General features: G+C 34.2%; 3 protein-coding genes and 1 pseudogene across 4 annotated transcripts; 3 read left to right on the plus strand and 1 right to left on the minus strand.

The window, feature by feature from the left end:
• Positions 1-302: 302 nt before the first annotated feature.
• Positions 303-728, plus strand: LOC120173798. Its single transcript, XM_039180874.1, has one exon. The coding sequence runs from the start codon at positions 342-344 to the stop codon at positions 654-656; it is 315 nt and encodes a 104-aa protein (XP_039036805.1). The 5' UTR covers positions 303-341; the 3' UTR covers positions 657-728.
• A 1965-nt stretch (positions 729-2693) lies between these two features.
• LOC120173731 (protein NIM1-INTERACTING 1-like) lies at positions 2694-3059 on the plus strand. The gene has a single exon (XM_039180812.1). The coding sequence runs from the start codon at positions 2694-2696 to the stop codon at positions 3057-3059; it is 366 nt and encodes a 121-aa protein (XP_039036743.1).
• A 1638-nt stretch (positions 3060-4697) lies between these two features.
• On the minus strand, positions 4698-8418 carry LOC120173799 (annotated as a pseudogene).
• Positions 8419-11203: 2785 nt separating this feature from the next.
• Positions 11204-13147, plus strand: LOC120173795 (ADP-ribosylation factor 1). Of its 2 annotated transcripts, none has more exons than XM_039180872.1 (7): positions 11204-11304; positions 11700-11856; positions 11948-12018; positions 12382-12501; positions 12604-12722; positions 12821-12902; positions 12984-13147. In XM_039180872.1, the coding sequence occupies exons 2-7, from the start codon at positions 11709-11711 to the stop codon at positions 12987-12989; spliced, it is 546 nt and encodes a 181-aa protein (XP_039036803.1). In that variant the 5' UTR covers positions 11204-11304; positions 11700-11708; the 3' UTR covers positions 12990-13147. The 2 variants fall into 2 exon arrangements, with proteins under 2 accessions (XP_039036803.1, XP_039036802.1); XM_039180871.1 differs by lacking the exon at positions 11204-11304 and adding an exon at positions 11353-11502.
• Positions 13148-14088: the final 941 nt, after the last annotated feature.

Here is a 14088-nt window from a genome sequence, read left to right on the forward strand (position 1 = left end):
CCTTTACGTCGCCATGCCATCATCAAGGCATCAACATCTCACCCATGTCATGGCAAATCCTAGCCTTTACGTCGCCATGCCATCATCAAGGCATCAACATCTCAACCCATGTCATGGCAACTCATCACCCCACGCGTCATGGTTTACGGCCCTGAAGATGTTTAGAATAAAAATCTCGTGAGTTTTGTCCGGTCGGCAGTCAGGACTTTTCGGTTCACTTTTTCTAAACCAATTTCCCCTTACATTTGGTTTATAAATAGCCCCCAAACTTGCAGAACACACGAGTAAACCCTTTATTTCTGTTTATTTCGCATGGAGAGCGAGAAGTAAAGTCTGCTGCGATGGTGACAATGACGAAGGAGAAGAAGAGGAGAAGATGGAGCAGTTCTTGCCCTAATAAGGAATTCCAGGAGGCGCGTGACAGGAGGAGAGATGAGCTGAGACAAAGGGAGGAGATAACCGAGAAGAAGCAAAACAAGGCACGGAGACTGAATGAGCAATCGAGTTGGGTTCCCTGTTTTGAATGGGCCGACTTTACAGAGGATATCGAGTTTCCAAGGTCGCCGATTATCTTCCCGACGCCATACAACAACACGGATGATATTAAAAAAAAACAACGAGACGACGATGGCTTAGATCTTAAGCTAACACTTTAGCTACCTTTTTGCTTTTTCTTTGTTAAATTACAAACTAATTCATAAAAGAATTCAATAGTTGCTTTTGGTTTCGTCTTGTATTATTTTTGTTCTTGATGATCAACGTTGAATCTTTAATTTCTAAAATTGACATATGGGGTTGAATTTGATCGGTGAGAGAGAAAAAGGAGTGTTGGCTTGTGGGTTTAGTCAACCGACCGCTTACTTTTGACGTAGAAACCCAAGGTTTGACAAAATCGTAATTGAAGTGCCTATGAGCGGAAGACAAGGGTTTAGGTTAACTCAAATCGATTTCATTTGTTGTCAGCGTGTTTTTGGTCGGGGAATGTGAGATTTTAATAGAAATGAAATTTATATTTTCTTGTTTAATTGATCGGAAATGTCATTCATGATAATCTTACATTATCAATAGTAGATTTTTTTGGTATATTACCGGGAATGTCATTACCTCCCTTTTTTTAGTTATTGTTGAATTACTGACGTTTTGGACTAAAATGCCCTTAAAAAAAAAATTTCTTTCAAAAATATCATTATTCTGTTATTGAATAATAAAAATTCTACGAAAGTTAAATTACAAATTTATCCTTAAACTATTTTAGATTTACAAAAAAAAATCTATACTTAAAATTTTATATGAAGTTCAGGGGTTAAAATAAAATTTTATCCTTTCATTAAACATTTTTATATTTTCAATTTTGTAAAAAAAATATAAATTTTATGAATTTAAGTTTTTTTAAAGAAAATATATAAATATTTTACAACTTGTTAAAAAAACAAATATATAATAAGGAAAATTTGGTTAAATATACATTCCAATAATATTTTATTCCTTTAACCAAACACGGTAATCTTACATTCATGTTAAACCAACCAAACAACAAAATACAACATTCCCAGTAATCTTATTCTCTGATAATATTTTATTATCACTGGTAATCTTATATTCCGTGAACCAAACACACCCTCAAAGTAAGAGAAGGGGATTAATAGGTGAATATCAGTAGGTGGTTTAGAATAATTATGACATTTACTCTAGGTAATTTTATGAGAATAATATTTAAAAAATAATATATTTTTGACAAAATTCCTACATGAATGATGTAAAGGTGTCCTTAATTCATTTTAAATTTTTTGAATAATAAATTTAAATGATCCAAATATTTAGAAATCCTTTTCAAAATTCCTTTAAGTAAAATAAATCTACAAAATACACATTTAAAAAAATACATTTACATAATATATCTTAATTAAACATTATTTTTTAAATATTTTTTAAGTATTATTCACATAAATAATTATCCTACTTAACTTGCTCACCTATCAGCTATTCAGCCCATTTGCCTGGCGTTGAACAGGCTGAAGTTGTTGAGATTTGTCAGCCCATTTGCCCCCTAAATTTTGTCAAACTTCATTTTAGCCCCTATAAGGTTTTACATTTTTAATTTAATCATGATAATTAATATATAAACATGAGGTAATGTGTGTTTGGCCCAAAAATTTCCAAATATTTCTTAAAGTTTGACTTCTTTTTATAATTGTAATTTGTATGATAAATTTGGTAATATTTTAGTTTCTTTGATAAATTAGGACAAAGTCTAAAAATATTGAATTGATCAAATTACCAATTTGGTAAAAATATAAAATTAAATAATTGTAATATAAAAAGTAGTATATAGATATTAAATAGGTAAAATAAATTTAAAATATAAAATCATTTGTCAACGTGACATCGTTATATCTAATTTATGTTAGTGATGTGTTCGTTCATATCTATTATCTTTTTGAATTTTTTAGCTCTCTCCTTATATGATCTTGCTTTTATTATTTAGTGATTAATCTATACTTATAATTATTTAAAAATAATAATTATATTTTTATTCATTTACTTAGGAGAATCAATATTTAATTCATTGATGGAATTACAAAATTGGATGTATTATCAATATATTAAATGTATTAGGAGAATTAACAATATCATAATTCTTTGTTTTAAATTAAAGAAATTGTAATCTTAACGAGAGAGGGAGGGAGACTTCGATGAAGAGGAAACACATGGAAGCAAAAACAGGGGAGACTCCATCAGTTGACGGCAACAACAATGATGATGACGATGAAGAAGAAGAAGAAGAAGAGAAGATCAATGCTTTCTTCACTTTGGTTAGAAATACTCGAGATGTTCATAAACAGATGTTGATTGGGTCTCAAGTTACAAAGGATCAGAAACAAAAAGCAGCAAAGGAGAAATCAACTTGGACTCCATCTTTCCAATGGGAAGACTTCGCTCATCAAGATCATCCACATCTCACAAATATTATTACTCTCCCTTGTTCTTCCAACAGCAATGATGAACAAAAGAGGAAGACAAATGAACATCAAGACTTAGATCTCAACCTTTCCCTTTGATGTCTGTTTTTTTTTTTTTAACTTTTTTTTCCTGTCATGATCATCATGGTGGTCGGTTTATCTTTTAGTTGTCACTTGTCACTATGATTTTTTTCTTTTTTCTGGGTTTTTTAAATCATTCATATTTAAATAAACTGTCATGGTTTTCGTTTCATTGATGATTGTCTGCTTGCTTTTTGATGTAGGGGGATCCGAGACAGATGATGCTGAGCTGTCAGATTGCACGTTGATGGCGCTGAGATACAATGAGTTGGCAGATCAGCGCAAAGGCGGGAATTGATTGTGACATGTTCCTTATTGGGGTCGTTTTGAGTATGTTTCAGTCTTTTGGCCATAACTTTGGCTACAGGTGTCAGAATCGCGCATAAGACCCCAATCCGGAAAGCTCTTTTCGACGCGCACGCTCTCCACATTGAGCTACGCTCCATGTGGCCTTTTTTTCAACCTCAAATTCTGCCGTTTTCCCCTCCGAATCACTAGATTTAGTTATTTTTTACTATTTATGGTAATATTTCGATTGTTAATTAGGAAGTCAATTTAAATCCGATTTAGACCGGATTTTTGGGAGATTGCTTATTTTATTTCGAATTTCAATTTAGAGTGATTTTCGAGATTTTGCTATTTTTGGCAAAAATTCGAATAAATACGATTTTTGCTATTTTTGGCAAAATTCGAATAAAGACGATTTCTTTTGCTATAACAGTCCGGCTTGTGGACTGCTTTTGAGATAGTTATTGATTTTATAATATTTTATTAAACCCTAGAGACTTTTTTTCTCTGGTTTTTGGGCGAATTTTCTCTTGTGAATCGTCTGTCGGAGCTAGTCTACAAAATAATCACTATTCTTTCTGGCGTCACTTTTTGAGGAATTCCTGTGGTTCATAGTAATGTTCATGGAGGGGGAAAAAAGGGTTTGCTACCGACCACGAATTGGCGTTGGCCACAAATGACAAATGGTTATATGGTCAACTGCCACATCCAATCTTCACTCAGATCAGCCAAAATTTCAGGGTTTTCCTCACATTGATGATGTTGATCAATCTTTCCTTTCTGGACAGGATCTAAAGCAACATGATGTTAGCTTGATGTAATAATAGTGAAAAGACATCAAAATTTCTGCAATTTTCCTCCCTGCAATTGAGAATGTAGGGCCTCATACCTGCAATTGAGAGTTGACTCTTGTGTTGTTTTTGAGTGTTTAGTTGAAATGACAAAGCGGCAGCAAGGATTCTTCAAGTTCAGTTTTCAGGTGGTGAGCATTTTCCATTATGCACTTCAAAAAGGGTAATGAAAACTTGTACAAATTCATTGTATTTATGTGTGGCAACATTCTTTTTGCAATGCATATTTGGTCCTTAATTAATTCAAGTAGCTTTTGTAACTAATATATAGGATGGCAAAACACCAACTGTTCAATTGATTCAGAATAAAAGCACGTTGAAAGTATTCGAAATACCTGATAAATATCGAATTGGTCGGGTCGGGATAAGATGAGACGGTTATGAATGCATCAAACATCATGTGATAGAAGTATTCGAGTTGACCTAGAACATGCCTACAATGGAACGGTAATGGATTTGACAATATCCATCCTGTTATATATGTTTCTTGCAAGAAAAGTAAATGAAATACGTTGTTACAGATGAAGTTGGGGTTTTAAGAAGTAGAATTGGAAGAGAGAACATTATACATTGCACCTAAGCCACCATTAACACTCAAAACAACTGGGAAAATGACCAAAACCATTTTAAAAGCTCTTTAACAAGAGATTTTATCAAAACATTCAACAATATTCCTCTTAACTCAATGCTGGATTAAGAGGACTCTTTCCCAGATTAGATGGTCTCGGTTCCCCAATCATCGGACTATGAGGTCCTCTTGTTCGAGGGCTTCTTTCTCCTCTTAGTTCATTGAGACGCGGACTAGTCGAGAGGCGTGGACTTCGATGACTTCTCGTGTCAATTTCTGGCGTAGTGGTGGAGCTTGGACTTTAGGACTCGATGTATGCCTGAACTCACCTCGGCTTCGGGTGATGACTTCGTCTAGTATCTCACCATCCCCTGCATATGATGCTCCATGTCCTAGGTCTGTCTCCTGTATGGGAAAATTTTAATATAGTAATTGTGATCAATGAGAAGCTGAAAGTGTTTGATAGTTGAAGGGATCTTACTGTGGCAAGATTAAATGGCAAAGCAGGTGCCTCTTCGTACTCAGCGGCATCCAAATCGTAAAGATGTGCCCTTTGAAAACTTGGGCAGGAAGTATTGTCTTACTGGACTAAAAGCATGATCATCAAAGGAAACATAACGCCGGCGATCGGAATCCAAGTTAGTCCGAAACATATAAGCAGATAAACAGTTTGAAAAATGGTGAAGTGGCAATTGTCTTGAATGGAACAGTCTCCACAAGGTGCATGTTGCTCCTCAAGAACTCTGCATGAAAACAAAATCTCTCTTCAACTCTAGACTCAAAAGAAAAACACATAAATGAGTTAATGAATTGTCTTTACTTATATCTCCTGCTTGGTGCTGTGAAGAGCAATAAGATCCTTTCCCAGAATTGGTTACCCGGTAAGCTTTCGATTGCCATGAATGACGAAGTAGCCCCACAGGACCGAAGTTGGAATCCTTTTAAGAATGGGCATTGCTGCAACACATCCTCCTACCATGGCGGCTTGAAGCAGGTTACTTAGACGCTGCTCTTTTACTTCACCGGTAATAGATCATCGATCTCTTTCTCGATATCGAATAAAGTCTCTCGAGAGGGCATCGATGTTGCCTGAACATGTTGCAGCTTGAACGGTTGATTCTTTTAGTTCATACAGTCCCTGGTTAAGCAAAATTGAAATCCATTAATTAGTCAAAAGCATAGCCTGCATAATTGTGACAGCAAATAATTAGTTTTTTTTTTATTTGATGGAACATGATGGTGAAGTCATGTATTAGTCATCCAAGCACGCTAGTGAACATTTTAAAATACTTTATGGATTTTTATATTCACCGCTGTCTCCCTGAAAATTTTAAAGTATAATATCTTTTTATTGGATCTTACCTTGCTGATGGCTCCTGGTAAACTAAAGGGGTCTGCATTTGTTGATAGGCTTCTTGCATATTCCATACAATTGTCCCAAACTAGCATTCTTACTCATATTTTTCGCGCCGTGGCAACGAGTCGATTACGAAGTAGCTGCAGAACAACCGGAAATCAGTATCAGCAAAAATATATCGACGAACACAAGAGTGAAAACGAAAGTTCAAACAATTTGATCACCTGGTGCTTCAGAGTTGCCAAGCTCTTGGTATGCATTGGAGATTGTGGAATGACCCCATTTGCCGGAGGGACACCAATGAGACCACATAACAATGTCTGTCACAAAGCAATCTCCCAAAACGTATTAAGGATCGAACCATAGACGAAATTTAGATAAAGGATGGGAGAACTAGGAGGGAACTTGTTGCATACCAGGAATCCCAAAAGGTAAATCATAATGATAACAAGATGGTTTTCTCAAATTAAACTCTTTCTGTTGAGCTAGTTGAGATGCTACACTATGGTCAAAGTAATAAAGCACGGCGATCATTGTGGCTGGAATGAAGGCTCCGATAATGTAGACACCGGAACATTTAGCATGTCCTGTCATATATTTTTACATGTTTCTAGTGTCAGTTTATTAGTCCTGTAAGGACAGAGTGTGTATATATATATATATATGGTACGGATTGGCAATTGTACTTGGTTAAACATGCCTTGATGACTGTCCAATTTTCGTAGGCACCGGGAGACAGGATTCGGGCTGAAGAGACGACGTGGGATTCCTTTCGGAACTCTCCAGTGGGTATATAGGACAATGCTGTCCAAATTAGTACCATAAGTGGCACACCATAGTCGCTACAAAGCTTCTAAGCCAACCTATACAACAAAACAGTTTCTTTTTCAGTTCTCAAAGCAGATGATGCCCCAAATATCTCCAAAACATGATCAAGTGACATAAACTTACCCGTCCCATAGCGCCACGACCTAGCTTTTCGGCTTCGTAGTGCCGTGAGAAGAAGGCCAAATGAAAGCACCAAAGCAAAATGCCATTGGCAAAACCTCCCGAAGGTAAAAATTGTGTCGATTTCGGGTTCTCGTTATGCGGAATCCGGAACTCTTCCACAAGACCCTGCATATGAATTTCAAAATAAGCTTAGATCTTTAGCATCCCAGAAGAATTCACCATGCTTTACAGAAACATACAAAATTTGGTCTTACTTTTATAGCTTGCTGCATGAACAACATAGCTATAAGCAGACCAAACAATTCTCCGGCGACACGGGTAAACCTGTTGATAATGGAACAAGCTCCCAGGATCGACAGTAAGAACAGCAAGCCTGCAGTCCATACACAAACCCTACAAAATTAAAGGGAAAAAACAACAGGCAACTATATCAAATGTAGAAGCCCCAACAAAACATAAATGAAGCAATATATTTGATCAAATAAACTAGCTGAGGTACAACAGCTCACCATCCGGTCATGCTAGAAACTTGTCCCCCCATCCGGTCATGCTAGAAACTTGTCCCGACCCATATCTGGTCTGTCTTTAACAAAGTCAAACATAAATGTATACATAATGACAGTCGGCTCTGCAACTCCTAATATCAGCAAGGGTTGACCTCCGATTATCGAGTGTATGACACCGCAGAGTGCCGTGGATGCCAACGTTTGAACCGCTGTGAGAACTCCATCTACAGATCACATGGTGGATCATCAGATCAATATATATATATATATATGTTTGTGTATGTATTCTACAGAAGACTTAAGATTATGTTATAGATACCAGTGTTTCTCTCAAGTTGTTCACCAAATGAAATGACAGGGATCGCAGAAGCGAAGAAAATGTAAGTGGTGGGAGCCAGAATCCTATAAAGATAACACAGTATATTATTTAGCCTAAAAATACATAGAAGCATAATAAATTTCTGCAAAGAATCATAGTATATACCTGAAGCCTGCTTTAAACCCGCCGGTCCAATCTTGCTTGTAACACATTAATCTCCCTTTGAGATCATTTTTTATGCCTCGGAAAGGCACAAAGGTCTCTTCCATGGCTACTCTTTTCTCTATCTAAATCCTCTAAATGGTCGGCTAATTTAGTTCTCTTCCTTAAATAATCTCAAGAATTGTTAATATGCAGGATGAAGCTGTTAAACGCAAGAATCAAACAATTTACATGACTTGAGAAAGGCTTAGAGAAGACAAGACTATGGGGTAAAGATATGAAGTACTGAAAAGAACAATGAAGAGAGACGAGCAAATTACATAATTGTGAGAGGAAACATAAGAGGAAACAGGAACACAACAAAGGGTCTGTAGATGCAATGCAAGGGGGTGTGTAGAAGGACAAAAGGGAAGGATCCGAATATATAAAAGCCTGCTTGAAAGATGTGAAGTAGATTTGGTGAAGTTCCGACCAATATTTACTCGGTTATTTTTTTCATTGTGAAAAGACAGATGCCCCACATATTAAAATAAAAGAAAGACAAAGAAGCTCAGATAAAATAAGTTGATATTGAATACAAAATTATATGATGCAGTTGCAGACAAGTATAGGCGGGTAAAAACCGGGGGAGTGTGGGGGATGACACTGACGTTCACTGTCATTCTTTTGCTAGTTGTGTATGCACCTTTGATTGGGGCCATGTCATCATTCACAGGTTACCGACGTCGGGACCCATTGACCTGTTTTTTTGCGTCTGGACTCTGAATTCCAACCATAGGTTCCACTGCATAAGGCAACCATCACTATTATATTTACACTTTCCCTCCAACGAGGCAAGTGTTCTATTAGACTTTGTTCTTTGGCAGCATACGACCTCGCATGGTGGTTAACACATTCGACTTGATCTACTCCTTTTGATTTCAACTTTATTTTTATTTTTTTAATACCGACTTTTATTTGTTTATATTTCATTAATTAGTTTATAACCACTGTGTACAAACTTTGTTAGCTTTTAAGCTAAAAGTAAGCAATTTTTCCTCCATTATGACATAGAATACCACGCCAGCACACATTTATAGACGAATTAATTTTTTATTCTGTAGCGCTTTTTACTTCTTTTAAATTAAGATTAAAAGCATCTTCAGTCTTAATCTCTATTATAACGCATCTCTATCTCTACTTTAGAGATGAAACAATAATTCATCTCCAGCGTTATTTTTATATTACCACTAACTCTATTTTATTCACAATATTTAACTATTATAATATTAATTTTACAAATATAAAAAAAATAAAAAAACCGAAAAATTATAAAAAAATTAGTATGATTATTTATCTAATTTTAATAAATTTTTATCTATCTTATAATTTAATATATTTTAATTAAAAAAAAGCAAAAATGTAACGTTAGCTATAGTACCACACTAGATCTAACGCGATACTGTAGCACATAGGTACTGTATCGTTGAAGATGGCGCAAGGCTGGAGCTGATATTATCTCCACACTGGAGATATTGCTGAAATGTGGCACAGCATTGGAGATGGCCTAAGATACAATTAGATCTAATAAAACTATTAAATAACATTTTTTATTTAATTATTATTGGAACCATTTTGTTATGTACCTTAATAAAACATTAAAGCCTCGCGGACTAAAGGATATTCCTCAATTTATTGTTCGCAGTAACACTCAATCGAAAGCATTATATATAAAAGGAAAGCTACATCAGTTGACTTTAATTTACGTACCCACATGCATTATTTATATTTATGCCAGAAAAGTTTTTCGATACTCTATAATTTATTGTATTTAAATATAAGTGATTTTTTTAAAAAAATTTATTCTAATATATATTTCGTTATTCAAATTTATCCTGCTGTGACTTTATTTAATAATAAAAAATATTTTATGTCTATAAAAACTCACTAAAAAATTATACAAATATATTTTAAAATTAAGATACAAGATTTGTAGAAGCATAATTAATTTCATTGTCAGAGATCGTTTAGAAGGTTGAGATCTTCAAAAAAGATATGTTTTCTCTTTAGTAATAACTCTCTTTGACGAGATAAAATTAATACAAGTTAACTTATTTCTTAGGAATTATTGTCTCTTTATATAAACTAAATATTAAATTAGTTTATAAGTATTTATAATTTTGTCTCTCATGAAATTTTAAATACAACTTATGATATTTTTATTTTTATGATACTTTAATTATTATAATACACGTAATATAATTGGTCATTTAATTTTACGTCATATTTTTTTAACATTATATATTATACATATGTGTTCACGATTATAAATTTTAATCTAACATTAAATTTATAGTATGTTTACATGCCCTTCAATAAAAGTAAATTTCAGACAAATATTCTTCATTTCTTACAATCATTTCTCTCTCTCTCTATAAACACCCATTTTTCTTTATACTAAGGAGTAATTTTCACACATAGAATTCAAATTATTAAAATTTTGATTTTTTAATTAAAAAATGAAAATATGATAAAAGTATTCTTTACACTAAAGAATATTTGATTTATTATCGATTTTTATAAATCTAAACATTTTAAATAACTCTAAAAAATACTATTAAATTCTTCCACTATTTACAAATATACTAAAAGAAATTGAATATAAATGATTTTTATTTGAATTCGAATACTTTATTTTGAATCATTATAAAAAAAATTGTAAGGTAAACACAAAATTATATTAATTTTGATCTATAATTTTTTCTCTCTTCAACCATCAACCTTAAGTGGGTAGGTCCTCAAATGATGACAGATATTCTTTAGGTGTTTACATGGATTGCACCATTGAATATGTTCGAATCCCCACAAATTAACCAAAAAAAAATGCATATCGTGATTGATTCTACTAACCCAACAATCAATAAAGAAGCTTTGTAATATGTTCCCATTTCGAAGTTTTGTTCAAGGTCGATGATGTTTAGAGGCCCTTTATGGTCCAATAAGGGCAAAGTGTTTTCCTTTCATGGGCTCCTATAGGGCCGTCATCCATCTATATATAGGCTCTTAAGGGCCCAAGCTTCAACTTCAAGCGTTGGTTCAAAAGCCGAAACCACAGAGTTAGCTTTGAAAATTCGAAATGGGAAGACGGTGTTCAGTCAAACCAAGATCCTCTTTTTGGATCTGTAAATAATAAGAATTGATGATTCGGAGAGCAGATATTTTTCGCTCGCACTTCTCTCAGTCGTTCGATTCCGCGTAACAACCGCTGACATTTTCTGGCAGGCAAAATTTCCATCACTTATTGTTAAATTCAACAAATATATCTTCATTTATATCACTGTGTTTATCTCTCTTGATCTGCATCTTCCTCTCTCTTTTTTTTATAAGATTTGACTTCAATTTTGTTTCGAAATTGTGTCAAATCTTTTGAATTTTGAATTCTTCGCGTGGTGTTAATCTGATCTAAATCTTTGAATCCTCGTGAGTTTCGTTGGGTTGCACAGATTTGTATTTCTCGAATTGAATTTATGTTCGTTTGATTTAGATTTTTATGTGTTGATATGGTGAATTCTGGCCTGTTTTGGTCCGGCCGTTGGATCTGCTTTGATCTTGAATAATACAATTTGTTTTTCATTTTCAAATTAAATTGATGATTTTGTAATTTGGTGTTTCGGCAGACGTGAAGAATGGGGCTGTCTTTCGCAAAGCTATTCAGCCGGCTTTTTGCCAAGAAGGAGATGCGTATATTGATGGTTGGGCTTGATGCTGCTGGTAAAACCACCATTCTTTACAAGCTCAAGCTGGGAGAGATCGTTACCACTATTCCCACCATTGGTAAGTCCCCTTTTTATTGATCTCATGAAGTTGTAACGTCTTTTAATTCATTTGAATTTTGTTTCTAATTGATAATATTATAATCTCGTAGGTTTCAATGTTGAAACCGTGGAATACAAGAACATCAGCTTTACTGTATGGGATGTTGGTGGCCAGGACAAGGTAACTGGTTTTAGGTTTTTTTTCCCCAAACATATTACCATGAACCGTAAATATTGCATGAAATGGAAAATCTGTACATCTTTTGATATGTTCTTTTTATTACTTTCTTACCATAGCTTGTAAAAGGGAATGATTATGGAAGTTATTTTGCGGTCTTATATATTCCGTGATCAATTAAGTGTCGTATTGTTCCAAGAAAGAAGAAAACATATGCTATATATTTGTTAAGTATATGCATGGGTTGATGGTTATGCTTTGAGTTCATCTTAGATCTTGTTAGATATATTAGATTAAACAAAATGCTTATGGTCTTTGTTTTTCTCAATTATACACCTTGCTTATTTCCTTCGTCTTTCTTTGAAGATCCGGCCACTGTGGAGGCATTATTTCCAAAATACACAAGGACTTATCTTTGTGGTGGATAGCAATGACCGTGAACGTGTGGTCGAAGCTAGAGATGAGTTGCACAGGATGTTGAACGAGGTAATTGATCTTGAACACGTGGTTGCGAAATTACTAAACGTTTCACTCTGGATGCCATCGTCACTCTGGATGTTGAACTTACTATTGTATGTGCATTGACAGGATGAGTTGAGGGATGCTGTGCTGCTAGTATTTGCTAACAAGCAAGATCTTCCAAATGCTATGAATGCTGCCGAGATCACTGATAAGCTTGGCCTACATTCTCTCCGTCAGCGCCACTGGTAAGATGACAATTCATTTCATCTCTCTCGCAGTCTTTATCCGGCCCTCTTTGTTTGTAGATTGCTATCTCACCCTCTATATAATATGTATTTTGCAGGTATATACAGAGCACTTGTGCCACTTCTGGGGAAGGACTGTACGAGGGACTCGACTGGCTCTCGAACAATATTGCGAGCAAGGTAAGCTCACGCAAATCATGCCCGATTATTGTTAAACCCAAACTTGCAGAATTGTGCTGATAAATGTACATATAATTGCAGGCATAAATGGCACAATTGAATTAACAGTCCCTTTTTGATGTTCTGATGTCTACCTCGTTCAACCGTTATGGCTTTTATTGAATGTTTGGTCTTCCTTGCAAACATTACCGTTTGTCACATGTAGTAAGAATAATATGATTAAATTTCAAATTCCATTGTTGTATTACCTCCATAGCTTTAAAAGAAAGAAAAGAAAATACGTTTTCTCCAGGTTTTGTGCCGTTTCCCCTTAAATTATGTAAATAATTATCTGGTTTCCAAAAATAAATTTGATTCTAATTGAATTGTAACCTGATGAATAGATTAGTAGTTGCTGCTGAAGCTAATGAATGAGAATTGGAACATAGGAAGAAACATATTCTCACGATCTAGTTTGTGATATTCAATCAGTGGCGGATATACGTGTACTAGGCGAGCATGTCTCCATCCTGAAATATTTACCTACTTTCTAATGCGACCTAATCTTTTCTTTAGAATCTAGTGTGGTTCTCAACTTATATTTTACCGTTACATGCACGTGTTAGAACACTTTGATGACATGGTTTTCAATCTATTATAGGTTTATATATAAAAATATATATTTTTAAATTAAAAATGAAATAAAAACAGTTTAAAAAAGCGAAAATTTCGATTAAGCGTTAAAACATAAGAAACAAATTGCCTGAGACTGAGAGACTAAAGCCCTATCCCTAAGCAACACTAAATCCTTCGGACAAAAAACATATCATAAAATGGGTCTGAAAAATCACAAACAAAAAGCATTCTTAAATTCATAAACAAGCGCGATATATTTTCCTTTTATTTAGACTGTCCAGACAATATTCGTGAAGGTGTTTTGAACAAGCACACACTTCGTTCTACACTTGTGATTATTATTTATTTTTATTAGGCTTAATACAAAAGCAAGTGTCCATATTATTTATAAAGTTGATTTTAGATGTTTAAAGAATTTGTTAAAAATAAGATTTTAATGTTATTCTTTTAAGTGCCTACACCGTGACGCCATTAAAAGAACGATTATCTGAAACGTGTCGCTTTTATAATTTTAAAAAATTATTAAAAAAAACTCATAATTATATTTATATATATTTAAAATAAACCTTAA

Source organism: Hibiscus syriacus, unplaced genomic scaffold, assembly GCF_006381635.1.
Source record: "Hibiscus syriacus cultivar Baekdansim isolate YM2019G1 unplaced genomic scaffold, ASM638163v2 tig00111983_pilon, whole genome shotgun sequence".
Lineage (NCBI taxonomy): Eukaryota > Viridiplantae > Streptophyta > Magnoliopsida > Malvales > Malvaceae > Hibiscus > Hibiscus syriacus.